The following is a 26,567-nucleotide window of genomic DNA, read 5'->3' as shown; positions in this document are numbered from 1 at the left end:
GGGGCGCTTCCCCCAGCTTAGGCCCCCCCCCCCCTTTGGCAGTGGATCTTCCCCCAGCCCCACGTTGGAAGAGGCCGGGAGCTTCCCCAAACCGGAGCTGGGCAAAGCCCCAGGGCCGTGGCCGCGTTGTCTCCCCCACCGATCCGCTAGGTCGAAGGCACCCGAGGAAGGGGCGGCGTTTTGAGCAGGAGGCGCGAGCTGGGGGAAGAGGGCGCCCACCCCCCCTCTCGAGTCTGATCCCCCCGTTTCTTTCGTTCTTTTTCCCCTCCAACGCTGCAGAAAATTTTAACCCGGAGATGCCCAAGCTGGAGAAGAGCATCAGCGGCACCAGCCCGAAACGGGAACACCTGCCCCTGGCCGTGGCCGCTGCCCTCTTCCTCATGACACTCTTGGCCTCCTAGCCGTGCGGGCGGCCGTAGGAAGGGGGCCGAGCCATCCCACCTCCCCGCGCAGGCCCGCAGCCCTCCCGAGACTCCCTCGGGGTTTGTGCAAGGGGCAAAGCCTCCATTTGAAGGGGGGGATCGACAGCCCCTGCAACGTTGGAGAGGACGGACAGCGCGACGGCGGAAGACCGCGAACTTTCTTGGCCGGGCCGCCCTCCTCCCGTCTCTTCCGCCCGGGCTCCGCAAAAGCAGCCCTGCTTCTCTCGCTCTCTCTCGCCTTTCCCTCCCGCCACGTCCTGGGGAGGCCGGGAGCTTTCGTCCGGCACGGGGACTTCCGGGGACGGCGTGGCTCTGCCGCCCGGGAGAGGCACCCGAGCTCATCAGGGCCTCCACACCCCGCGACCCGCTTGAGGACGGTCTCGCCTCGGCCGTGAGCCGCCTGCTCGCTCTTCTGATGCCCGGGCCAGCAAAAACCTCGGAGCCGCCGCCATCATCCACACGGACTTCGGACGGGCCACGGCGGTGTCGCCGCCGGGCAATGTCGTTTTACCCTTTGGGAGGAAGCGCCGCTCCTGCGCAGACGGGGGCACCCTGTCCCAGGGACGCCCGCGCCGGAGATGGGGACGGACCGTTTCCCAGGCGCTGGGGGCGAGGGGCGTCCTCGCCCAGCCCGGAGGGACCTGTACATATCTGTTGCGTGTTCTGTACAGAGAGAGGCTCCATTATCCGTGTCGATAGATTATATGAAGCTGTTCTTGTAGAGGGTGGGTGCGGGGCGGGCACCGGCTTGCCCATGGAAGCCAGTCTCTTTTGTTTTTCGGGGCGTTTCCCCCCCTTTGTCTTCCGTGAAGACCAAACCTATGCAAGAGGCACAGACACTTTCTCCTTCCCAAGGGGGTGCGGGGCTTGGGGGCAAAGACGACGTCGACAAAAAAATAAGCAAAGGACCTTCTGGGGTCAGGAGTGGGGTGGGGGGGTGTTTCTCTCTTGTGTTTCTTTTTCCCCTTCCTCCCCGAGAGCTTTGGCTGACGATTTTCATATACTTGCTCTTAGTCTATTAAAAAAAATAATAAATAAAAGGTGGAGAAAAAAAAAAGGCGGCGGCCGATCTTTATGGGTGGGTCGCATTGGTTGTCTTTCCATCCTGCCTTTTTCCGACAAGGAGCCCAAGACGGTGTACCTGATACTCCATCCCCTCCTCCCCATTTTGCTCTCACAACAACCCTGCAAGGTAGGTTAGGCTGAGAGTCAGTGACTGGCCCAAAATCATCCCAGGAGCTTCATCCCGGGAACCAGGGTATTCCCACTCCTCTGCTGTGGATTTGCGATTCTGTTGGTCCAGGAATGGTGTTTATCACAGATTGGGTCCTTCCTAATCATTTCTTCTCCTTTTATCCTGCTTCCCCTCCCTTAGTCTGTTCTTGACCATACAGTCTGTTCTTGACCGTGGGATGTGCATTTATTTATCACGCCTAATCCCTGGCAATTACATAGCTGTTTAATTCCCTTTCTTAAGTCCTGAAATCCTTCAGCGATTTGGAGTCCCCAGAGGGGGCCATCTCCTTTCCCAGCAATGGCTTGGGGGTGTCTTGGGTCCCCCCCACATTCTGGAAGGGTGGAATTATTTATCATCAGGAAACGGTTTTCCCAGTCTGGCCCGAATGGGGGGCGGCCAGGAGAAAGGGCTGAGCCCCATGATGGGGCTGGGCCGGCCGGCCAGCCAGCCCTGCAGGGCCGTACTGGGACATCGGAGCTTCTGCCTCCCGGCGCGAGGGGGCCAGCAGACGGCCCCTCGTGAACGCAGCTGCTGGAATATCCCACATCCCCGGGGCAAGACGGCCTCCCGCCCGCGCCCTGGTCATGTTCCTGCGCTGCCCGTGAGTCACAGTCTGGATCTGTGCAGCCTGTCCGGGGCCACCTGGAAGCGCCTGGAAAGCCCGCGCCTGTCTGCCTCGGTTCCTGCCTGCAGGCATCGCTGCAGCCTTCTCCGGGCCACACACAGCTGGTGCGTCGCGGCAGCCCGTGGCCAGATTTCCAGCAGTGAAATCAGATCTTTTTCTGCCACCCACTTTCGCCCTTCCAAGATCGCCCTACCTCCCTTTTCAGGCACTGGCTACTTCTGCATACAACAGCCCTGTAAGATAGACCAACATCATCACCGTCCCATGCCACGGCTATTTGATGGCAGTCCCCTGACACCTGTGTACAACGACCCTGTAAGGTGGGCCTGTGTTATTGGTGACTCATTGCATGGCTATTTGATTCCTGTCTCAGGGAGGCGTCCACTGCTGAATACAGCGGCCCTGTAAGGCAGGCAAGTTTATTCGGCCGTTCCCTCCCATCTTCAGAGACTGCCTGCTTCTGTCTACAACATCCCTGTAAGGTAGGACAGTATTATTCTTCCTCTGCTGCTGCTTGGCTCTTCTCTTCAGGGGCATGTCTCTGCAGGCCCATAGTCTGCCTAAAAGTTCTGGGCAAGGAGGTCACCAAAAAAGTAGGGAACAGCTCATCTGGTTTGCAAGCCTTTTCACAGACGAGACTGTAAACAGTTCCTGAATTATTTCTTTTTTTAGAAAGGGGGGACAGAGAACATGTAGCCGGGGCACATGGTCCCCTGTAACCTCTGGCTACGGCGACCCTGTAAACAAGCCCACGTCAGCCCAGCTTCTAGTCTGGTCTGGTGTTTTTGGACGACGGCACCCAGTCGTTGGCCAAACTTGCTGCTTGGTTGTCCAAAAGATCTGAATGGAACCAAATTTGGAAAAGCGGCAATAAGCCGCAAGGGGCAAGCCATCCTCCCTCTGGTTTTCTTTCTTCTTCAGCAGGCGTTTAGTGTTCCGTGGCTCCTGGCCATGCGCAAAGTTTCTTGCACTGGAATTTAGGCCTGTAGGCATTGGTTGCCCCCTAAATGTTTGGCAGCTCTGTTTCTGTTGGCACTGAATTCTCTAGAGAGGGATGGAACATGAGCTGAGACAGAAAATTAATGAAAATAGTACAGTAATTTATTAGGAAGCCAGTGTGACCTAGGGGTTAGAGTGTTGGAGTAGGACTCTTAACCTACCTCACAAAGTCCTTGTGAAGAGAAAATGAGAGAGGTGTGTGATTTAAGCCTCCTTGACTTAATAATGGATATTATCATTTATATAATTTATATCTCACCTTTTCCCTTGTAAAGAACCCTGATTTTTCTCCTCTCCGTTTTATTTTCACAACACCCTTGTGAGGTAGGCCAGGCTGAGCATGTGTGACTGGCCGTGAGCCTCCTTCCTGAGCGGGACTCGAACTCGGCTCTCCGAGTCCCAGGCCGGCCCTCCAGCCACTCGGCCAAACTGGCTCTCAATGCTGTGCCTTTCACAGAAACGGATGCAGCCTTCCCATTTCCTCCCTGAGCCTCCATTTAAGAAGAGTCCTGCTGGGAGGCTGGAAACCTTTCCCATAATGCCCCAGAACAAGTCCCCGAGGGCCTCGTGGGAAATTCGGATGGCAGATCGCGCTTCCTCTGTGCAACACCCACCGTATCTGGCTAGCACGGTTTCCTTCCGGCACTGCCGGAGGACGGAGTGGCTCCGAAAGTGCGAGGGGGAGAACGCTGCCCCCCCCCCGGCTTGCAGCCTCGGCCTCGTCTCAAGCGAGCTTCAGGGAATCCGGAGCCCGAAACTGGCGCGGCGTGTGCCCTCCCCGGAAGGATGCCCGCAGGTGTCTCTTGAGGCAGCCACGGAGCCGGAATTCGAACTGGGGGCTTCTTGGCCGTCCTGCAGGTCCGCACCCCCTCGCGCGCCCTCTGCTCCCCCAAGCGTCCCTTTGGGATCGACGCTCCGGCGGCTGCCGACGCGGTGCAAGCCGCAGCCTGCCGGAGAAGAGGAAGGCAGGCGAACCGGCTGAACAGGTCCCGTGAATGCAGCCGAGCGGCGGGAGGGACCCTCCCGGACCCCCAGACAGCTGGGGAAAGGGGTGGCTGTGGCGGAGACGGGGGCCTTCCCATGGGCACCCTCCACATCCCCCCCAGGTGGGAAATCCTATTCCTGGCGGGGGGAATCTGGGTGCGGCGCTGGCGCTGCTTCTGCCAGGCGCTGGTGGTGGCTGGCACAGCCGGCAAGCTCCGGTGAGGCTGCTGAGAGCTGTTTCGGCAGGAAAGCGAAGGCGCTGGGCAGCGTGGTCTCTGCCCCAGGGAGCCTACACTGGGGCGAGGTGGGCAAGGCCGAGCGTGGTCCCGAAAGAGGCCCTGGAGTGCCTGGGGAGTTTTGGAAAGTGCGGGGGACTCTAACTAAGCTTCAGGGGCTTCAGGCACCGAAAGTGGACTTTGAGAGAGTCAAAGAAAGGGGTTTATGCCTCAAGGAGACACAAATCAGGGCAATTCCCCCCCGCCAGCTGAAGCCTTCCGGGATGTTGCAGAATCGCTTGGATATGGCTCTGTTCGGCCAGGACAAATTTGGCCAAGTTTTGGCAGTAACAGCGATTTCTCTGGCTGGTGGTGTGTGGTGCCAGCCGTTGTTTCCGGGAGGGAGACAATGTCCCCCTGGCCCCGATCCCTGGACATTGCCCACCCTTAAGACAGCCTAAAAATATATTTAAAATAAATAACCCACAGGAAAAAGATTCAGAAGTCCTTGCACTTGACACTCAAGAGTCTTGACTCTCGGCACAAGCCGACATCACAGGCTCTGTGACAAAGGAGGTGAACTTTGCACGTGCCTAGAGGTATTCTATTTTAAAAACAAGGGCCCCGGCCTCTGCCCCAAAAGAGCCCTCGCTCGGTTGCTGAAAGCCCTGGGATGGATTTTGCCGGACCTGTGGAAAGGGAGGCGCACTCTGTCCGTGCCGAGAAGTCCCCTTCCGCGGATGCCTGGGTGCCGTTCAAGCCTGCTGCCGAGACTTGGCACAGACGAGGCCTCCGTGCCCTTTGACCACCCACCTTGTTTGCGTGGCAAGCCCTGTGCCAGTCACCCCGTGCGGGCATTACCCTTGCTCTAGATAAACTATATATAAGTCCAGCACGACACCTTCTCGCACTCCTGACACACGTACACAACGCTGACATCAGCCCAAACACATTTCGCACAAGTCCTTGGCTATTTCTGCCTCCAAGGTGTACGTGCCTGTAAACAGAGACTCACCTATGGCCCGCTGACGGTGTTGACAAAGCCCGGGCCCTGCCAGAGCGCTGAGCTCACCGTGACCTGCCTCCACCTTGCCGTCGTTCATTGGTGACCCTCCTGGGAACAAGCGTGCGCCGCTGCGACCTTGGACGAGCAGAACCTCGGTCCGTCGATACTCTCCAGCGTTCAGGCTGGAATATTTCCAGCCCTTGCCTCGAGGGGTCGGGAATCAACCCCGGGAACGCTGCATGTGGCCCCGGAGCGATGGCGCTGCAGCTCGGCCCCTCCAGAAGAGTGGATGCAAACTGGACGTTAGCTGGAAGTTAGCTCAGAAATCTCGCTAGCCCGCTTTTAAGACAAGCCACTGTGAGCAAATGGCTAGCCCGGCTCTCTTGCCCGCCCGCCCCCCCCCCCCCACATTTTCTGCACAAGAGGCCAAGGGCTAGACTTTGAAAGCCTGCGGGGAGTTGGGCTTGGACTGCTTCGGACAGAAATCCTAAGGCAGCAATGGTGCCCGTGTAGAGATTTCTGTGGCAGAGAAGTTAGCGCTTCCCCAGGCTGTTTGGATGGTGGAAGGATTTTTAATGCCTTCCCGCAGACGCTTGATACCAGTAGGAGACAAATATTCCATGACTAGCATGTTTTCGACCTTTCTGTGGACTTAAAGGCAGAGCAAGGAGGGGTTTATCCGGTGGTCCCTGGAATGTCCGGTTTTCATCCCTGCCACCTGCACCGCACGGGCCGTGGCTGCCGGAGCTTTGCACCGGGGCACCAAGGAGACCCCCAGCTGCTCCTGAGCAGCCCTCCTGGCAGGCACCAGATCGCTCGCTTGCACCGCTCTTGAATTTCAGACATAAGCAATTCGGGGCCCTTCAGCGATTCGGAGTGTGACTTGGAAAAACAACATCAGATTATGTTACCATAACCGTTTGGTGAGTGGCAGCACAAAATGAATTGTGAATGGTTATGGGGGATACGAAGAGGACCTGTTAACATTCAACTGCAGCCGAAGGGATAAGAGGCCGCGAAAACGCTGCAAATCGTTCTTATTTTCATCAATCGATCCTTGATGGATCCGGCACTCTCAAGGAGTCCTCGATTCAGTCCAGGCGGTATCGGAGGCCAATTCTGTGATTCCTTTCCAAACGAGGTCAGAAATTTAGAAGTGGTACATACGTCATTTGAATTCTAAGCAAGACTTCAGGGCCCACTCCTTTTGGAGAGCTCTTGAGCAGAACACCCTGCTTGGGCCCCTCCGTCAGTTCGCTGGCCTCGTCACCACCATGGCCACCAGCTGCTCTTCCTCCTCCTCTTCCTCACCCGGGATGAATCCACATAACTCAGGCTTACCAGAGTTCCCTGAACTCCACCTTGGAATTTGTGGCTTGGCTTCCCACACAAATATCCATCTATAGTTTGGGATGCGTTTTTCCAAAGCACGCGCGAATTGGTGTGCATCTTTCTCTCATCAGTCAAAGCTTATTTGTACACTCTTTTTCAAAAGTACGCAGTTTGTCGTTTTTAAATGTATGTGTGCCATCATGCACTTTGCGGTGGGGGGGGGGGACTGCAAATCACATTGTAAGCTTGGAAATGCATCCCTGTGGGGGATCATCTATCTACCTGGACTATCAGGAGATAGAGATTGTGTGCTGTGGGAAGCGAATGACGGTGTTTTAATGTGCATTTTTAAAGTTTTATGCAGAGGAATCTTCAAGCCAGTGTGTTTGGCTCCTCAGAACTTCCCCTTCCCTTCCCTTCCCTTCCCTTCCCTTCCCTTCCCTAACTTGCAAAGAAATACTTTGTACATGCCCAGGTTGCTAATATTCATGGAGCAAAGACAAGGTGAGCTGCAGCCAGGCCCAGGGCCATTGGCTTTGAACAGATCAAGCCAGAGAACTTGGCATCCTCTGGTGGGAATTCCCATCAGCCCCAGGCAGCAGGCTGGTGACTTGGGGTGATGGGAGTTGGAATCCAGGGACACCTGGAAGCCTACAAGTCCAGGCAAAGAAAGATGAGTTTGCAGCATGCTTTTTCAAAGGTTGCCTTCCCACGTGGATGTCTCAAGCCCTCTTCCTCCACCCCCACAATGGGAAACCCCACACCCTCTGCAATGACGGGAAAGTTGACCAAAGCCAAATTTCCCTTCCGCTTGTACTGTTGTTCTCCATGCAGGACGTGAAGAATGAAACCTTCATGTCAGGCTTTGCGTTCCCATTCATTGAGCCTGTTCCAGCCGGCTTTTATAGGTCACTGGGTGAAGAAGGGCTCTCCTGGGATGTCTCAGTTCCTTCCACACTGTCTGGGGAAGGGTGGCTGTATTGCCTAGTGGGCAGGTGCCAGTGGGCTTGGATGGAAGCAGTTGGTGGGAGAGCCGTAAAAGTTTGCCCCCAAGTTGGGGGCCAAGTGGCTGCAAAGATATCAGTGTAGTAACTAGATCTGGAAACATGTTCCTTTTTTCTCCAGAGCCCTTTCCCTGGCCTCCCCAGGCAGAAATTCAACAGGTTCAGCTTCACCCAGTGCGCACAGGCGCAGAAATGGGGACGCAGCACAGCCAAATCTCTGCCTGGAATTGCATCTACGGATGGCTCAGGGGAGGCCCACGGCTCCCCAGCTGCTTGCTTCAGCCCCATCCCTGGTAGGGACCCAGTGCTGCTCGGCTGTTTGCTGCCCCCTGGTTTAATGCCCCACAATGCTCCTGAGCAATGCGATGTGGAGGGGATTATGGGAAAGCAGCGCACCGGCTTTCTCTGGGAGGCCCACGGCCGTCAGGACAGCACCTCCGGGAGCATCCTGCCCAAGAAGCCCCCATCCCGCAAAACTGGACCTGCTCTTCCTCTCGAGAAGTCAACACCGGCGCCGGGGACTCTCTGCATGCGAAGCATGCACCGAGCGCTCCTTCCAGACCCGCAGAGCCAGCGTGGGAGAAATTTGCTGCCTGCCTGTCACCGAGGGGGAATCGGTTTACCACGGCCTCCTGTCTGGTTTGTCAGGGCTGCCACTAGCAGCCTCCTCTCTCTCGAGCGTGCATTGCCCTCTCCGTGTCGGGCATGCAACATTACCCACAATCAATGCATCATTATGCGATAAACAAGAGTAAAGTTGTTTTGCCGACGCGTCGGGGAGTTATTGCTTTCTCTCTCTCTCTCAGGCAGCTGTTTAAACGAGAATGGATTGGTGTTTGGGACCAGTGCACCTCCGTGCTGGTAAGGAGATCTTGGCGGCTGGCTGTGTGGAGGCTCTCGGGGGAATCCGCCGGAAGTCCCTTGTTATCAGTGCAGGCAAGACGCTGAAGTGATACAGAGCTGGCCTCGTACCTCAGTCACGCAATTTGGAGCATTCAGAGCCGAAGGAAACAAACCAGGCAGAGGGAGCCGGCTCCCCACAATTAGAAAGCTAGCTCGGCAGGCTGGGTGAGACCATTTCTCCCTGATGGGCTAGCTTTCTGCTTCCAGGGCTGCAACTATTTTTTTATTTTTTTAAGCAGAGAAAGGACTCAGATTGGATTAGACCCCCTCCTTCTCTGGAGCAGGTAAACTGGTTTATTCAAATCACTCCAGAGCAAGGGCAAGGTTTTTTGAATGAAGAAAGATTACCTGGAAAGGGGATCCATAAATATCTCCAGCAACCTTCTGCATCGCTCTGCACCGTTAGAAGAAGGCTGTGGAACCTCCAGAGGTTTGAATCTGGCCTGCGGAGCTTCCTTGTATTCTTCCAAGGAGTGGCGCTCTTCCCTGCTTTTATATACTTTTATTGAGGCCCCCAATAATGCACGGAGGGTCCCTTTTTAGGATCAAAAAGACAGGGTGCAAAAGAACATATAATACCTTCTTTTAAAAGGTGATGCTTTAAAAAGCTGCCTCAGTTCACACATTCCTGAGCCCTTGCCTCATGCAAGCACCAAGTCTTTGCGAATTTTGGAAGGCAGCCTTTCCAGAATGACTGATGAAGGTTATAATCCCCTTTTGTCCATAAAGCACACCAGTTGTACCTGAGTCAGGTCCTACCCCCCAGAGTTGTTGTGAGAATAAAATGGAGGATCAGGGAACAGCATATGCCACCTTGATTTCTGGCTATAAAGACAGAAGGATGAGGAATAAATTTTCTACAGATACCTTTTAAAATAAATATTATGGACTGGAATGATAATATATTAATGGCGCTGCTGATCCAACACTGTCTGAATTTTGCAATCCAGGAAAAATTAACATGTTACAGTCGATCAAGGAGAACAGACAGACACATTGAATGCTGATGTTTGATTTGCAGTGTTTTGGAACAGCAACAATCCAAAGAAAGCTTTACCATCTATTTTTCCCCTTTGCTCTTGAGCCTTTCTTGTTCTTTTGTCTATATACGTGGAAGGCACTGCCCTTTTTGTAATAAACACAATACAGAATGCATAGCAAAGAAGAAAACATTAATTAAAATTAAAATAAATTTTCTAAGAATCATGACAAGAGCAACAAGATTTTTAACCTGTGCGAAGGGAATATAAACCGCTCAGATCAAGTTGAAATAAAACAGCTCATCTGAAGAAAGGAAATCGCGCCGTTCGGAATATCGCAACCTCACCAGGGCTGGTGTCGAGAGAGAAAACCCTGGCAGGATGAGCTGACACTAGGGGGCTGTGTAGGACAGGAAAGTGGCAGGATAGCCCTTTTGCGGGGGGGGGGGATGCATCAGAATTGTGTTCCTGTGTGAAGCTATCCAATTGGCAACCCAAAACAGGATGCCAGCAGGAACGCAATTCTCAGTGTGCCAAAAGTGCATTCACAAACATGTGAACGATTGCAGCCGGACACACTTCCCAAAGTGTTCAAACGTGTGTGTGTATACACACTCGGTGCAAACTCATATCCCTCTTCCGAATCTGCACAGTCATGCTCTGAGGGAATTGTGCATCTGTGATAGGATGCAGAGATGCACTTTTGAAAATGCACATTTCTCTCTGATCGGGGGGGGGGGGCAGGGGGGATTTTTGCATTTGAGAACCCCAGTGAGGCAAACTGAGTTTGGAGAACTCGCAGAAACTCAACAAGGGCCGATGTGCCAAGCTCACCCAGCTGCACCTCCGAATCTCAGCCATTTCCAACATGTGGTTCACAATAGGTTTAATGATTTGTCCATAACAGCAATATATTAAAACAGACAGACACGCACCCGTGCTCACACACACGCACTCATGGAGCATTAGGAAACTTGTGATCCCTTCTGTTCCCATCGTTTGAAATTCCCTTAGTCAGATAACAGACCATTTACATGGATTTCAAAATAACTTTTGACTCTCCTGCTGGCACTGTGGCAAAGCGCAGCTGCCGCTTGCACTTGATTCCTTGCCAAAAACAAAATATAATGTTTGGGTTTTGTTTACAAATTAGCTCGGTACCCACTTTCTTTGAAAAGGGAGAAAATTGCATTGCAGCGAGTTGTTTTCTTGGGGTTTTTTATAGATACACTGCCTGGGAACCAGAGTTTGTGGGGAGGATCCGATGCCCAAGGTGAGGGTTGCCTGGCTTACCTGCGCAGGAACCTGATTGGTTAAGCAAACACCTTCCCCCACCCCTGTATTTTTAAGACCAAGGTTTGTGGTTGCAACATGCTGGTGTGTTGTTTGTTCTGGGATTAAAGGGAAAGAGATGAAAAGAAACGGGAAAGAGAGGAGGAGGGTGTTGAATCCACAAATCCAAAATCCAAATGTCAGGAGTTTGGACCTAAGTGGCGGCTTGGGTTGAAGTCTTCAGTTTGGGAAGAAGCATGTCATTTTTGCAAAATGTTACGGGTGTCTTCCACCGTCGGACCTCATGCACTAATGTCTAAGCCAGTCAGACTTTGGATTGTAAGCTGAATGGGGCAGAAACCTCTCCCTCCCTCCCTCCCTTTCTACGTTACAAACTCTCTTCTTGTTTCTGCAATCAATATTACTAGCTGTTCAGGCCCTGATCATCGGCCTCTTCTTGCGGCAAGAGCATTTGACGTATGCACCTCGCCCCAGCACTGAACGGCAGTGCCAGAAGAAGGGCCACCTTGCCCGTCTGGCCCCGTTTATTTTCCCTGCACGACTGTGTGAATTGGCCCTGGTGCAACCCATTTTTGCAGCTTGTGCGATGCGGCCTGAAGGATCAGTGCGTGTCTGAGCATGCCTGCTCGCCACATGGCTCTCCGTGAAAACATGCCTCCGCACAGGCTTTGGGCCTCTCTGTCCACAGGGAGGAAACCGTCCCCTCCCGCCCGAGTGGCCCTTCAGTTCGCTGCATGTTTGTCTGCACGGCCACCCCGATCGCGCCTGCCTTCCATCCGGCGGTTTGTTTCTGCACGCATCCTGCAGTACGGGCCACACAATTTCTCCTGCTGCCAGGGTTGTTCTGAGTGTGTGTCTTCTCGCACAAGCCAGCTTTGTGCTGTGTGTGTAAGCAAGGGTGTGCAAGCTTCAGGTTTGTGGATAGTGTTCGATGCATGCAGGTTAAACTTTGGACCAAAACCGGCCCATTTGAGGCTCTTTTCTGGCCTTCCAAAGGGCCAAATGATCTGTTTCCCGCAACACGGATCATTTGAGGGTTTGGAAGGTGCCAGTCGGATAAAATGGTTCTGATTGGTGTAGCAGAGCAAGAGCAGTTAGGAATCCTGTGCTGGCAATCCTTGACTAGCAAAGATGCTGATATTTTCTGCCAGCCCCTGAGACTTCCCTATCCTCTCTGCAGACTCCAGGATGTGCCTCTTTCTGGCAATAGTTTAGTCTTCACTTGCAATGCGAAATATTTTGGGCTGCCCTGGTCTTCAGTGGGCAACTGAGATCCATTTGCATTACCAAAGACTGGCTCCTGGTCATGAAAACTGCTAGGACAGGTTTGCTTGATAGTGATCAACACTATGGCCTGAATTTTTGGACACTTTTTGGGGACTGGATGGGGGTCTGTTACAATTTTTGGACTTATTTGGGTTCACAAGTGCTGAGCCGAGCTTTGAAGGACAGGGCATTTTAGAAGGCTCTCGTTCATAGGGAGATGACTTGACAGCACATAACCACAACATCTGAACCATGAGGACTGGAGACTTGACTTTATTTTTTAAAGATGTCCTCCATTTGAAAGGCCTTGAAGTCACACACCAACAGTGAGTACCCAGATACACTGATCACAGCCTTGCTTCTCTTTACTGATCATTCCAGCTCGCGGCCCGTCTCATCGTCCTGATGGTCCCTTGCTCATTCAGCAAGCACACTAAGAACCATGCGCAGAGTGCGTTCTCTTGCCCTGCTCAACTGGCTTTGAGGTGTCTGTGTGTCGAAGCCATCCTCCGAGGTTCTGGCCCAGAAAGCAGTACCAGAGGGAGCATGAGTCAAGCCCAGGACTTGTGCATACAAAGCACTAAGCGGGGGCCCTTCCCCTAAATGACATGCAAGATTCTAGTTCTCATGGTTTCCAAATCAAGGGCTGATTTGAATAGGAACCTGCTGAATATCCCTTTTTAAAAAGCTTTTTAGAATCGTTTTTATATGATGCGGCAATCATGTTATATTTTGGGCTTTTTACTTGTGAACTGCTCAGGAAGCTTTGCCTGTTGGGAAGCAAAGAAATGGAGTAACAGTAATTCAAGACCCTCGGCTCCATCTAGCCCGGCAGACCCTACTCCAGCCCCCGCTCCCAACCAGAGGGCCCTGGATACTTTGGACTACATTTCCCATCGTTCCAGGGAAGGTAGGTCCTGCTGGCTTGGGTGGATGAAAACTGAAGCCCAAATCATCCAGGGAAGCCCCCCAGGTTGGACAAGTTACCCCTCCCTAGCCTGCACCTGATTGCCCTCCCTTCAGACGTGCGTGCCAAAAGCTGCCGTCGGGTCACCCCTTGCAGAGGCCGAGATGGTGAGGAAAAGGGCAGCCGGAAGGGTCCAGGGGCTGGAGCAAGCCCCCTGCGGGGGGACCCGTGTCTCGCTTGGGGGAGAGGCAAGTGAGGGGAGCTGGGGCGGGACTCGGACCCTGTGTGGAGAAAGCAGCTGGGGGATCTTTCTGTCTCCCCCAGCTCTGGAAACCCGAAAGGGTCATCCCGTGGAGCTGGTTAGTGGGAGATGCAGGCGAGAGGAAGGGAGGCCTTCTTCACACGGGACCCGCTTAGACTCTGCAGTTGCCTCCGCAGGGTGCTGTGCCGGCCACCGGTCTGGACAGCGCCGGAAAGGAGGCTACCAGCCCGAAGGCCACCAGAGACGACCCCGACCGCAGGGTACTGGGAGAAGCGTGCCGGCGCGCCCGAGCCCTTATCCAGCAGGGCTCTTCTGACGTCCCTGTTGCCCCCGCCAGGAGGGGGCGCTTGGCCTCCTGAGCCCCCTCTGCGCCTGCGCCCGGCGGCGGGGTGGTCTAGTGGTCGCAGCCGCGCGCCCCTGCGCCGAAGCAGCGCCGTCTTTGCCGAGCTGCTGCTGCTGCTGCTGCTGCTGGTGCGCCCGCCTCCCGCCCGCCCTCCTGCGCGTCCCGGGCAGCCGGCTCGACCCGGCCCAGCCCGGCCCGGCCCGGCCCAGCCCAGCCCAGCCCAGCCCAGCCCAGGGCGGGGGACGCCTTCTGGTACTTATAGCGCCGTCCCGGGCAGGCTGCCCAGCGGAGCGGGAGCGCGGCGGGCGAAGGCGGAGCGTGCGCCGGGCGAGGGCGGCGAGAGGGCGGGGAGCGCGGGGAGCGCGTCCGCGCCGTCGAGCCGAAGCGCCGCGATGGAGCTGCTGCCGCCGCCGCCGCCCCTGCTGCTGCTGCTGCTGTGGGCCCCGCTGCTGGGGGTCTGGTGCGGGCTGCGCGCGGCCTCCGCCGAGCGGCACACGGTCTTCTGGAACAGCACCAACGCCAAGTGAGTGCGGCGGCGCGCCCGAGAGGGCTCCGCGCCGGGCCGGGGCGCGGGAGGGCCGCGGGCGCCCGTCGAGGGGGCTGCGGCCGGCGGGGGCGCCCGGCTCGACCTGCCCGGCTCGGCTCGGGTCGGGCTGGGGAGCAGCAGCCCGTTTCGCGAGGGGGCTCCACGGGGAGGCGTCTCCTCCGCCCTGCGGGGCGGGTTGGGGGGCGCAGGCAGCCGGTCTCGCCAGCAGCCCCCCTGGGCACGGGGCAGTGCCCCCCTTCTCGCCAAGATGATGGTGTGTGTGTGCCGGGGGGGGGCGTTCGGTCAGTAGGAGGCAGCTTTTCCTCCCCAGCGCCTTCTCCCCTTCGGCCTGGGGCGCCCCCTCCCCCGGGCCCCGGAGCGCAGTAGAAGCCCCGCCGTCCCACACTGCAGGGTGCCACTTTGGACGGGGAGTCGGGCTCCTGGTCCAGCGCGCTTTGTGGGGAGTTCCGCCCGTCCGGGGAAGACCTGCGTGCCCGCGCGCACGCACGCCATGGGGCGGGGGGGGGGGGCAGGCGCTTGGCAGCGCGTGAGGATGCCTGCGAAGAGCTTTGCTGCTCTGACTCCCAAACGTGGGGCGCGCCCTCCTGCCTTGACGCCCCTGCCTGCGTATCCCACCGTGGCGTCCGTGGACTGTGGGGCTCCGGAGGCGCGGGGAAATCAGGTGTGGGGGCGCCTTTCCCGGGGAAGAAGCGAGCCTTGGGCTGCTTTCTGAAGGCTGTCCGCCCTGCGCGCGGCCCTCGCCAAAGGGTCGGCACGGCTGGGCGGTGCTGGCTCTTTAAATCGGGTGTGAACGCACGACCCTGCATGCGTGCAAGATCCAGGCACGCCTGTCTGTCTGCACACTGTGCAGCCCTGGCCCGGGATCTCTGGGGCAGGTGACAAGAGACGGATCTCTTGGGGATCACCATCACGGCCCCCTATCCAGCCCACGTGCTGCGAAAGAGAGTTTCCTTGGCTGGCTTGTTTTGGAGGAAGGGTTTGGACGGAGGCCTTTCTGCCGTCTCCTTACGGCCTTGGCAAGAGAGGAAACAGGTTTCAGAGCAGGCGTTTGTAAACATCCAGAGCAGAGGCCTTGTCCTGGCACCCGGCCAGCTGCTGGGCTGTGAGACAAGGTGCTGAGATCCTGAGGCGGGGAATGTTTGGGCATTGCCAGGGAAGCTGGCCCTGCCTCTTCCTGCTCTCTGCTTCTCTGCGAAGATGGGTGCTGCACGTTTGGGGTGGGGCACGGGGGGGGGAGTGCCCCCTCCGGCCCCTGGCCGTGGGAATCTATTGGCAGCCAGTTGTGCAGGGTGTCATGTGCTTGAATGCCTTATGTAACCCCAGCAATGCGTATTGATCACACGCCCGGCACAGAGGAGGAAGACAGGGTCCCTGCCCCTAGGAGCTTGCAGATCAATAGTTGTGGCAGTATGTGTTGGGCAGGGCAGGCTTCTCTTCGTGCCCAGTAAGGGTGTCCCAGGTTAGGGGCAGCTTGCTTTAGAAACAGAGAAACAGAGCGAGTCAGAAGGGGTCTCCTGGGCCATCTAGTCTGACCTCCGGCACCAGCCGGCTCCGCTCACGACGTGCCCACCAGGTGGACGTCCAGCCTTTCACATGGGTTGGACTGCAAGGTCGGTGACTGCCCAGCCAGCATGGCCATTGCTGATGGGAACTGTAGTCCACCCCATCTGCAAAGTATGGAGTTGGGGAAGGGGGCTTTGGGGTCTCTTTGGTGTGAGCTCATTTAAGAGAGAAGACAAGCCCCGTGGGATCAGGCCGGGGGCACCAAGGCCAGGCTTGGGTCTGCACTGTAGCCAGCTTGTTTCCCACAGGAAAACCACAGGCAGGACGTGAATGCAACCGGATCCTCCCACCCATGTTCCCCAGCAAGTTTGGCTTCATTATAACACCGCACAGCAGGGAGACGGGTTGGGGGGGGTTGCCTCCCCTTCAGTCTGGGGCACAAACCTTAATCACCGTCTTTTCTCTGGGTGGGGTTCACAGGGATGCTTTTAACAAGCAACAAACAAAACCCAGCCAGAGGCCGGGCTGCAATTCAACAGGTGCTTCTCTGGACCCGGGCAGGGCGCAGGGTCTTCCCTTGTTAAAGGCTGCCTTGGCCGGGCAGCGGGGGGGTGGGTTGAGCCCGGCTGGGCTGCTGCTCCGGATCCGATCCGGGGATTAACGGGTTAACCTGCTCAGAGGGTTGTTTTCAAGCCGGGAAGCAAGGTGTGTGGTGGGAGGGGGCGGGGGCTGCCTTTGTTCATTCAGTTGTGTAAGAGGAGTCAGGACATCTGTGTCCTGTTGTGGAAACCTCGGCTGTTCCAGGTGGCCTCCCCTCCCACCCCCCTTCCGTGGGCCCGGCCGGCCCCCTGGCCTCTGGTCAGCCCCGGTTGCAGGACCCCCCCCCCACGGCTGCAGTCTGGGCTGGCGGGCACCCTCTCCCGCACCCACACCTGGCTCCCTGCAGATGTTTCGGGTGACAAACCCTGGCACGATTTATTATTGTGTATTATTATTGTGTGTGACGTCTCCTGGCTTCTTTCTGCTGTCAAGAAAGCAAAGGAGGCTTTGCTTTGAAGATCCGCCTCGCCATGTTTAGCCTCGCGACAGCCCTGTGAGGTGGGTTAGGCTGAGAGTCAGGGACTGGCCCAGGGTCTCCCCCAGTGAGCTTCAAGGCCCAGCGGGGACTTGAACCCGGGTCTCCCGAGTTCCAGTCCAACACTCAAACCACTGTGCCACAGCGGCTCTTTCTGGCCTTCTGCCCTACTAGCCGAGGCTGTTGGGAGTGGAAGTCCAAAATGTTTTGAGGGCGCCAGCTGCTGGACGGATGTACCGCTTAAACCTGCCATTGTGGAAGCTGTTGGATGGGACGGATAAATGGAGCCTCCGTGGCCCATGGCAGTGTGCCTGCGATGACCCCAGCCATGGTGGAAGGGGGGGTTTTTTGCCCTTGTGTCCTGTGTGGGTTTTCCTTGGAGGCATCAGATCAACTCTGGTGTGAAAGAAGGCTCTGGATCAATGGAGTTCACCTCTGATCCCTCGGGACTTTTTCTGTGGGGCTTATTCTGTGTTGGAATGGGTGTAAGAGGTAGCTAAAAAATTGCAACCTTTTTTATGCGTCTCTGAATGGATAAACTACCCCCCCCACCTACAAGGAGTTGCTCCCAAGGGGGCATAAGCAATACTCAAAGCCACCCCCCCACCAGAGACGAGCCTAAAGCATACAACTGTATTTGAAAAGTTGTTTGTTTTTTATTTGATTTGGACTTTTGCTGATATTATGTTTTTGCTGTTTACGGTGGTTATTTGTTGTCGCTCCTAATTGCTATAATTTTTCTTGTTGTTATCAACTGTTGTAATTTTGTAAGCCATCCTGGGAAGTTTTTCTCGTATAGGATAGAAATGTTTTCAATAACGCAATAGAAGACCAGCAGAAACAGCAAGCCAAACAAAAATGCAACACTGTCAATTTCAGTGTAGAAACAAGTGCATTTGTAAATAATAACATGCCTGGGTGAAAAGAGACAGATTAATTTGAGAGCCAGTGTGGCGCAGTGGTTAAGAGCGTGGGACTGGGACTCAGATGATCTGGGTTCGAGTCCCCGCTCGGCCATGGAGCCAACTGGGTGACTTTGGGCCAGTCACAGACTCTCGGCCCAGCCTACCTCACAGGGTTGTTGTTGTGGGGATAATATGGAGGAGGAGATGTAAGCTGCCTTGAGCCCTTTGTAGGAAAAAGGCAGGATATAAATCGAAAAATAAATAAATAAAATAATTTCAGGGAACGACGGTGCTGCTGGTCCACAAAGGGGAGCCACCACGGAGAAGGCCGCGGTCTGGAAGCCGCGCAGAAACAGGGTGTCGGGTTGGGTGGCCCTTTGCTTTGACCTGGCAGGGGCCACGTCTTCTGTTTGCAGCCCCCACGTAGCACTGGCTTTGCCGCAGTGGCCCAAGTGGTGAGGAGCGTTGCACTCTGTACCTGCTCAGGGGTTCCCTCAACAGTCAGTCTTGCTTGCTGGCTGAGCTGTGGCTTGAAAAACAGATGTGGGGCTTTTTGCAGCCAGGGCTCCAGCACAAAGAAGGCCCCGGGAGCGGTGAGGAGAGCGGAAGTCCTTCGGATATCAGGCACTGGGTCTTAAAACAGACCTTCTGTAGGGGACGGGATAGAAAAGCTTTTAATAAAGGAAAGGAAAGGAGAAAGGAAAGGAGAAAGGAAAGGAAAGGGAGACTTCAGATTGGATCTGCTGAGCTCTTTGGTCTGGAATGGCATCTACCCTACTTCCCCATAGGGCCGGCCTCCCGCTCCCCTTTAAATCCGTGGGGTGGAACGGATCAGCGCGCCAGCCCTGCCAAGGGGGCGAAGTGCGCGTAGGGCAGGGGGCAAGGCGGCTGGCAGGGCCCGGGGAGAGGGCCGCCGGCGCTTCCTTTCCCAGGGTCAGCTTCCTCGCTGGCCCTGGGCCTCTTCCTCCTCCCCAGGTGCTGGCCGGCGGCCAGGGGAAGGCGCCAGGGGCACGCGGGGCAGGAAGCGTTCTCCTTTTCTCGGACAAACACGCTGTTGCGATTTGTAGTCTGTGTGCATGTTTTCCCCCACAAGACCGTGTGGTTGTTTTGTTTTTGGCTGGGAACAAAACCGTCTTGGCTCGGCAGTGGACTTCTCCGAGACGACGTCTGAGGCTGAAACCAACTTTGCTGGGAGCCTCTTGGGATTGTGGGGGGGGGGGGCCTTTGTGTTGCTTTTTCTGGGGGCCACTGGATTGCTCCAGCCGGGGGGGGGGTATACGGGACCTGATGGCAAGGCAGTGGTGCTAGTTCCCTCAGCCTTCCTCAACCTGGCACCCTGAGTTTTTGGGGAGTACAACTCCCCTCATCCTTAATGGGCTGGGGGCAACGGGGTTCCAGCTCTAAAGTGTTAGGCTGGGGAAGGCATAGTTTTCTCTCTGAGACGGGGCTGAGGCCGGGGCATTTTATAGTGGCACCTTGGAAAGGTGGTGGTTGGATCTCTCGTGGCCTCGACCGCTGTGGACTGGCGCCCCTGACAGTTTCTGCCTTGCTGGTCCCTCCAGAGCAGGCATGCAGAGCCCTAGGGCCAAGGGCCCATCTGCCGGGGTGGGCGGGGCCAAAGGCAAAGGAGGTGGAGCCATATGACCAAAAATACCACTATCATATGGCTTAATGTCTTCCCTGCCAGTAGCTCAGGTTTCGGAGAGATTTCCATTTTTTTTTTTTTTAATGGGGGAGTTAAATTCAGAAATGCTCAGAAAACACTAAACCATCAGTGGATGGAGACAGGGAAAGGTTCCTGGCCATGTTTGCCTCTCCGGCCAGCAGCTTTGCACCAGTGTTCCGGCAGTGTCATGAATGGGATGAAAGGCCCATGGTCCACGGCAGAGCATCCACAGCAGCGGATGCGGGTTGCCCTTCCTGCATACAAACAAAGCTTTGGAAATGCACTGGATCCAGGCTGTCTGGTGCTGGATCATTTGCCCCAGAGGATTTCTTCATTGTTCAGTTTTCTTTTTGGGGAGTGCCGGAAGAACCCCCAACTTTGCTGTACCCCAAAACATGAGCTTGGGTGGGACAGAGACCCCCGGGGGCCACACTGGCCATAGAAGGAAGATTCCCAAATCCGTTTTACTGCCATGCCTTTATTAGACCAGTTCAAATATTACCCCACAAAAGGCACATGCTTTTGAGATCTGCAGATCTTTCCAGCTGGGAAAATGTTTCTAACCCCAGGCTGATTTCTCTGGTCCGTCTGTCCATCTGCAGACTTGCTCTTAAGATGATAAAAGCATCTGGATCTATGGGAGGAACTCTTTGCCTGGTTCTCTCTCCTTCTCAAGAGCCGGATGACTTCTCAGCTCAGCCAGCTGCTTCTGCATTCAGGGCTCTGCTCTCCAGGTGACCTTTGATGGAGAGAGCAAGATCCTGCCCCCGGGGCGCAGCAGGGGCCCACCATGGCTGCTTGGCCTGCTGGCACAGACGGCGATAAGATGGTTTTACTGCCTCTTGCCAAGGATTTTGGCACCCTGCGCGGGTGGCCAGACCGGTTTGTGCTCTCCAGCGCTCCGTTCCCAGCTCAGGGAGGAGCCGATTCCCAGCCGGCTTGGTAAACCTTTAATAACTGCTGTGGCTGAGCGCTGGGAACGTAAGCCATGTGGGAACCCCTCCACGCTCGCTCGGGGGGTGGCCGAGGGACGGCCTTCCCAAAGGCGGGTTCTGGGTTGCACACCCCTGGCTGTTGCCTCTTGGGGCTCCCCAAATCCCGAGGGGCCCGGCCTGAACTTCTCTTTTCCTGTATACCTACTGGTGCCAATGGGAGGGCTGTATTCCCCCACCTATTCCCCCCAAAGCACCCCATAATAATTCGCTTCACTCTGGCCAGCATGCCCAATGGGGAAGCATGGTGGTGTAGTCTTGGAGGGCCCCATTTCACAGTTTTTAGGTACCCCAGATCCCCCCACTTGGCCTCCCATGAATGGTCAGCCCTGCTTGGGTTTGCTGCATGTACAGGGATACTTTGGGGCAGTTGGAGGAATGGGGTGCTCACAGAAGCACCCCCTTTTAGGGCCAAGCTGGTTCCCACCCATCCGGAAGGCTTACCTGTTTCATCAGAAAGTCTTTGAAAGTCCTTCCAGTATGATATTTCTTGGCTTAACAAAGACTGAAAACGTCTTTCCATATTTCCAGACCTGATCCTTTCATAGATCCTAAATGTATTTTTGAAGAGGGAAGAAACATCGGGTGCAGGGTTTTCTGGTGGGCTGTTTAATCTGCTTCTGGAAGAGGTTTGGGAAGGTCTCTGTTTTTTTTTTAATCCTTAATTAGGAAGCACCAGGTATATTTAAATGAAGTGTCAAGAGATCAAAGATACTCTTTCAGGGATACAGAATCTCTTCCAGTTCCAGGCCTGAATCCCATTTTGGATCTTGGGGTCCATATTCCAGGGAAGGGCAAGGCCAAACACGGGATCAGGATATGAAGTGCTGGGTTTCAGTTTGGGGTTGTGACTGGGAAAATAGCTGGTGATCACATGCCAATATTTAATCCCTATTTTACTGCTTTTTCGCACAACCGCCTTGGTGACTCAAAAAAGTTCCAGAGTTAGTAGAGTGGCCAGCCTTGACCATCGCTTGCTTAATTTCTGCAATTTTTTGTTTGGGTTTGTTTTCCTATTTTTGTTTAACACACATTCCGCCTGAAGGTTTCCCGAGGCAGCTGACAGCAGCAATAAAAATGCCAGTAACACAATAATATAATGGAGTAAATTGTATGGATTTCCCAGGATCTCAAAGCACCAGTGGAAAGGTGTTTGTCTGAATCGCATTCACTGCTAACGCAAGTCCTTTCTCTGGCAGCAAAGTGATGAAGAAACCCAGCCTCAAAGTCCTGGGTTCAAATCTCCGCTTTGCCATTATCTGCTTCAGAATTCTCCCATCTGCGGGATAAATAGGACGGTTTGAAAGTTTTTTGTTCTAATGCATCCTGGATTGATCCTAAAGGCCATTTCTTCTCCGTGGCTTAGGTTTCAGAAGGATAATTATGCCATTGAAGTGCGTTTGAATGACTACCTGGACATTATCTGCCCTCACTATGAGGAGGAAGGTGTCCCTCCGCACACCATGGAACGCTACACCTTGTACCTGGTGGAGCAAGAGGAATACGAGACGTGTAAACCTCATTCCAAGGAGCAAATCCGCTGGGAATGCAACCGGCCGGACGCCCTGCATGGCCCTGAGCGCTTCTCGGAGAAATTCCAGCGCTTCACGCCCTTCACACTTGGGAAGGAGTTTCGGGAAGGTCATGAATACTATTATATCTGTAAGTATCCCTGATTTGTTCCTTTATTGGCAGTATTTGTGTATCTAAACAGATTCTGGAGAGGGGATTGATTAAAAAGGGAAAACGGAGGAAAGAATACAAAGAAAGCATGAAAAAAAGGAGAATGTGAATATCAGAGCTGACCAGAAGAAAGGCTTGCTGGAATGGAGGAGTTTTCACCAGGTGCTGAAAACAACCAAAGTCTATGCCTGCCTGACCTCCAGAGGCAGGGAGTTTCTGAGAAATGGGGCCACCGCGGTGAAGGCCCTGCTCCTGGTAGACCCCCACTTGGGCCAAGGGCCATGCAGAACTACCAGAAGCTCCTACGAAGACTTGGCTGACCAGGCAGGTTGGTAAAGGAGAAGGCGCTTTTTTGGGGATCCTGGTCCCAAGCTGTTTAATGCCTTGTAGATTAATTCCAGAGGCTTAAACCAGGAGCAATAGGCAGCCAGTGTTGCTATTTGAACCCGAGTTGTTTGAACCTCAGGATGCGGGCCCAGTCCTGCTTGCTTGGAATCTCAGTTCGGCCTTCCACAGCTCTCCAGATGGCCATGTTTTTCTGGGTTTTATCCCACTTTCTCCCAACCACAGAACTTTTAGGAAATTGTTGACTTCTGCACACCCCACCCCTGAGAAGCCTCTCCCAAGGGTTAGTTCCTGGGTTAAGTTCATTTTTGAAAAAAAAAATCTTTGTGGCAACAGGCTAAAATCTTCTTATTTTCCCAATATTTTATTTATTTATTAGTTTGTTTTATTTATAACATTTGTGTGCCATCCAATTACTTGCATCTCTGATTGATTTTAAGGTTTGATTGGCATTTTAATATGGTTTTATTGCTAGAAAACAATTAGGATGCTGCGTTTTATTTTGTTTCATTCTGCTTTACTGTTAAAGCGTCCAGAGACCTTGGTAGTGGACGGTATTAACAAAGTTTTAAATAAATAAAATAAGTCAGTAGTTTGGAGATGTTGCCCGCATCCTTCTTGCCCACCACTGGAATGCAGCCCCTGAGAGCTCTTCCTAAGGTGACCTCAGACCTCAAACTGAAAGACATTTGTTGCCCCAACTTTAAGCCCATTTTACAGATGGGGTAAAAGATGACTGAGAGAAAGAGGGAGAGAGGCTGCTCTGAAACTATACAATGAAGCAGAGAGGTTGGATTGAAACCCTGATCCCAGCTTGCTTCTGGCCAGCGTCCACTCATGGACCTGAATGGTTTCTGTTAATGATGTATTTTAATGAGCTCCTGGTTATTTATTTATTTAAAACATTTGTATGGCAACTAATTGTGCCACAGCACCCCTGGGCGGCTCACAATTACAAGATAAAAACACAACAACAACACCTTAAAATAAAACAGCCATGAAATAAAAGCAGAGATACAAAACTAAGTTCATATGGCATTAGTTATTAAAATATAGGTGTTTGGTGCTTGAAATCTAGGAGGGACCCAGACTAGGATATTGCCAATTTTCCCAGCCTTAGTGAAGAATACACCCACTGCTGCCAAGCTGCATTTCTGAGTGGCTTCAACCAGCAGCACTGAGTTCCATCAGTGTAATAATGCGTTGCAAAGCTCTAAATTAAAATCCGTTTAAAAGCTCCCCGTCCTGTTCGATGCAACTGAACCAGAAAGGCAGGGGAGGCCCCACCTTTCTCGCCCAAACCTTCTCGCCCTCCCTGCAGTTCTAACGAAAGCTCTTTTTCTCTCCTCTCTCCCTTCATTAGCAAAACCGATCCATCATCATGGAGACAGCTGCCTCAGACTGAAGGTGCTGGTGGCGGGGAAAAATGGTGAGCGTCGAGGGCCTGACCCACAACTTTCCGTCTCCCTTGCCCCACATGTCCCTGTCTTTCTCTCTCCCCGACTTGTTCGGTGCCCCAGGAAAAATGATTTTTGAGGACTGGTTGCAGGAGCCCCAGCTGCCTCGGTGCACCCGCAGAGGGCTCGGGACTTTAGTTTTTAGAAGCCACAGGCAGATGAGTGAGAATGTGAAGGGATTAAACTTCTCTGCCATGCAATTTTCTAAGCAAAGTCCCTTCTCTTCAGCTCTACACAATAAGTATCTGCTGTGACCCTACAACATCCCTGCTAGGTTGACCATTAGCATTGCCCACACATGCAAATCCACCTTTGTGTGTGTATCTTAGGCTGAGAAAGCACAGAAGCAAAGATTCACGGAACAGTACAGTTGGAAGGGGCCATGAAGGCCATCCAGTCTGACCCCCTGCTGTTGCAGGACTCGGGTTGCCCCCTCCCACTCAGACGGCTGTCCAGTGTGGCCTCGAATGTCTCTAGTGTGGGAGGGCGTCCTTGTGCAGAGTTTTGAGCTGGGGTGTGGGAGCCCTGAGCCCAGGGGGTGGGCTTGGGCAAGTGGGAGCGTCCAGAAGTCTGTCCTCACATGCATCTCCATTCACTTTTAGTTCAGATGCCTCCTGGCCACGGTCCCACACAGAAGGGGCGTCTCCAGTCAGGTAGGTCCTCGAGGAGCTGGGGGAGCGCTCTGGGGCGGATGCAGCGATGGGGCAGCGTGGGAGTGTCAGGGAGGGACAGCAGTGGGTTGGACTCCCCATGCCGCCAGCCCCGGGGGTGCTTGCAGCTGTGCGGGGACATGGCACCGGGGCGTTTCCAGAACGGGAACGCTGCCGTCTTCTGCAGTTCCTTTCCCAAGTTTCTGAACTCATGATCCCCCCCAGACTTTGCTGCGTAGCTTTTGGGGTGCAGTGGGGCAGAGAATCTTCCTCGCCCCAACCTGACGTTCCTGGTCTCTGGGGTGCCTCAGTGCTTGGGCCCCCTTACTCTGCCCAAGACCCGTGGCTGGTGGGGAGGATCGATCCCAGGAGGGCTGTCTTGGCGTGGAACAGTTTGGCTGCTGCCTTTTCATACTCTTCTTGGGTGTGTGGTGCCAGGGATGGCTTCCCTGCTGCGGCCCCGGTTCCTTCCCAGCCGCCTCTCGCGTGCTTCCCCTGGAAAAGTGGGGCGGCCTCGTGACCCTCTTGTGCGATTCTCTTCTCCTCAGATGACCCCGATGCCCCGATGCTGCGCAGCGTGGGGCAGAATTCGGCCCCCCGGCCGTGCAGCCCCTTCACCTTCGTCAGCCTCTTGCTCCCGCTGCTTATGGCCCACGGACCCTGACAGAGCCCTGCCCTGTGACTGGCCTACCCAGGACTGAGCTGCGAGCGAGTGGGAACGGGCCTCCTGCCAGCCCCGGCGAGTGCTGCGAGCCATGCACCTAGTCCTCTCCGAGAAGCTGCGGACTGGCCAGCATCAGCGGGACGGACGCCCGTGGCCTGTATGGTCGGTGGAGGTGCTGAGTGGAGCGACGTGGCAGAGAGCCCCTGGACGACCGTGGACTTGATGGGGCTTCCGTTTGACTCGCTGGTGAAGAGGAGGCGGCGCTGGCTGGGCCCAGCGGGGCGGGAGAGGCGTGGACTGGTGCCACGGCGGCAGAGCCTGCGGCCCCTTGGGTGGCACAGGACTATGGCGTCACTCCCGTTCTGCCGGCCCCCTTGGACTGTGTACAGTGTGAATAATTTATCGGACAATAAACAGGCGGGACCTGGATTTGAGGGAAGCTGCTCTGCTTGTGCGCCCCTTTCCGAATCCCCCGATTCTCTCTCCCGCTCCCTTTGGCTAAAGCGCAGGGCATCTCCGCTTTAGATGCAAACAAGGAGCCAGACGGCTCCGAACCTGTCAGACCAACCCACATGTCCTTCTCACCCAGTATCCTGCTTCTGACGGAGGTCAGCCAGAAGCGTTCGGGAAGCTTGCCAGCCAGACAGGCAGGCAGGCGATGTCTCATTTTCCCCTCCACTTAGACCCGTAGGTGTTTTGGATGACTGTTCACACAACCCCTTACAATGGGCCATGCTAACTGGGATTGATAGGAGTTGTAGTCCCTACCATATGGAGGCTGCCAGGCAGCGACATCTCCATTCTCCTAAAATGTTCAAGCCCAGAATCTTCCTGAGTTCCTGAAACTGGGCCTTCTCCTCTCCAGGCTGGGGTTTTCTATTTCTTAACCTGTTCCTAATTTTTTTCCAATGGGACATCTATGGAGAACAGAAGGGGATGCCCTTGCTATTGCGTCACAGAAACAGAGGATGGATTGATGACAAAAGGACCAAAAGAAAAAAAAATATTAAGAGGAGAGAGGAGATCATTCTTAAAGCTTTATATTGCTGGATGTTTTTTATACAGAATAAATAATCCAAAATGAACTTCTTGTGTTGCCGCAGTGCAGCCTCTGATCTGTGTAGCCTGATGAGTCTCCTGAGCACCTGAGGTGTCAGGGCGGAGCCTGGGCATTGGAGGGCGGTGCTTGTTCTATTCGGGGCGGAGCCTGGGAGATGGGGTGGAGCCTCATGGCAGCCAGTGGACTGGGGAGGAGTCCTGCTGGGCCAGGGGGCTGAGTTAATGGCAGAGTCTCCTCCAGGC

General features: G+C 54.7%; 2 protein-coding genes across 3 annotated transcripts in view; both read left to right on the top strand.

The window, feature by feature from the left end:
• EFNA3 (ephrin A3) overlaps window positions 1-1,415 on the top strand; it is a 42,056-nt gene extending 40,641 nt beyond the window's left edge. For both annotated transcript variants that reach the window (XM_044448730.1, XM_044448729.1), the window contains one exon: window positions 280-1,415. In XM_044448730.1, coding sequence (XP_044304665.1) covers window positions 280-401 — 122 coding nt within the window. In that variant the 3' untranslated portion in view covers window positions 402-1,415. The remainder of the gene's footprint in view (window positions 1-279) is intronic.
• Window positions 1,416-14,170: 12,755 nt separating this feature from the next.
• EFNA1 (ephrin A1) lies at window positions 14,171-26,350 on the top strand. Its single transcript, XM_044448397.1, has 5 exons — window positions 14,171-14,301; window positions 21,833-22,128; window positions 23,858-23,923; window positions 24,554-24,604; window positions 25,150-26,350. The coding sequence occupies exons 1-5, from the start codon at window positions 14,171-14,173 to the stop codon at window positions 25,263-25,265; spliced, it is 660 nt and encodes a 219-aa protein (XP_044304332.1). The 3' UTR covers window positions 25,266-26,350.
• Window positions 26,351-26,567: the final 217 nt, after the last annotated feature.

The sequence above is a fragment of the Varanus komodoensis genome, unplaced genomic scaffold, assembly GCF_004798865.1.
Source record: "Varanus komodoensis strain SLA01 unplaced genomic scaffold, ASM479886v1 scaffold55, whole genome shotgun sequence".
Classification (NCBI taxonomy): domain Eukaryota; kingdom Metazoa; phylum Chordata; class Lepidosauria; order Squamata; family Varanidae; genus Varanus; species Varanus komodoensis.
This window is presented reverse-complemented; position numbering and strand designations above follow the sequence as displayed.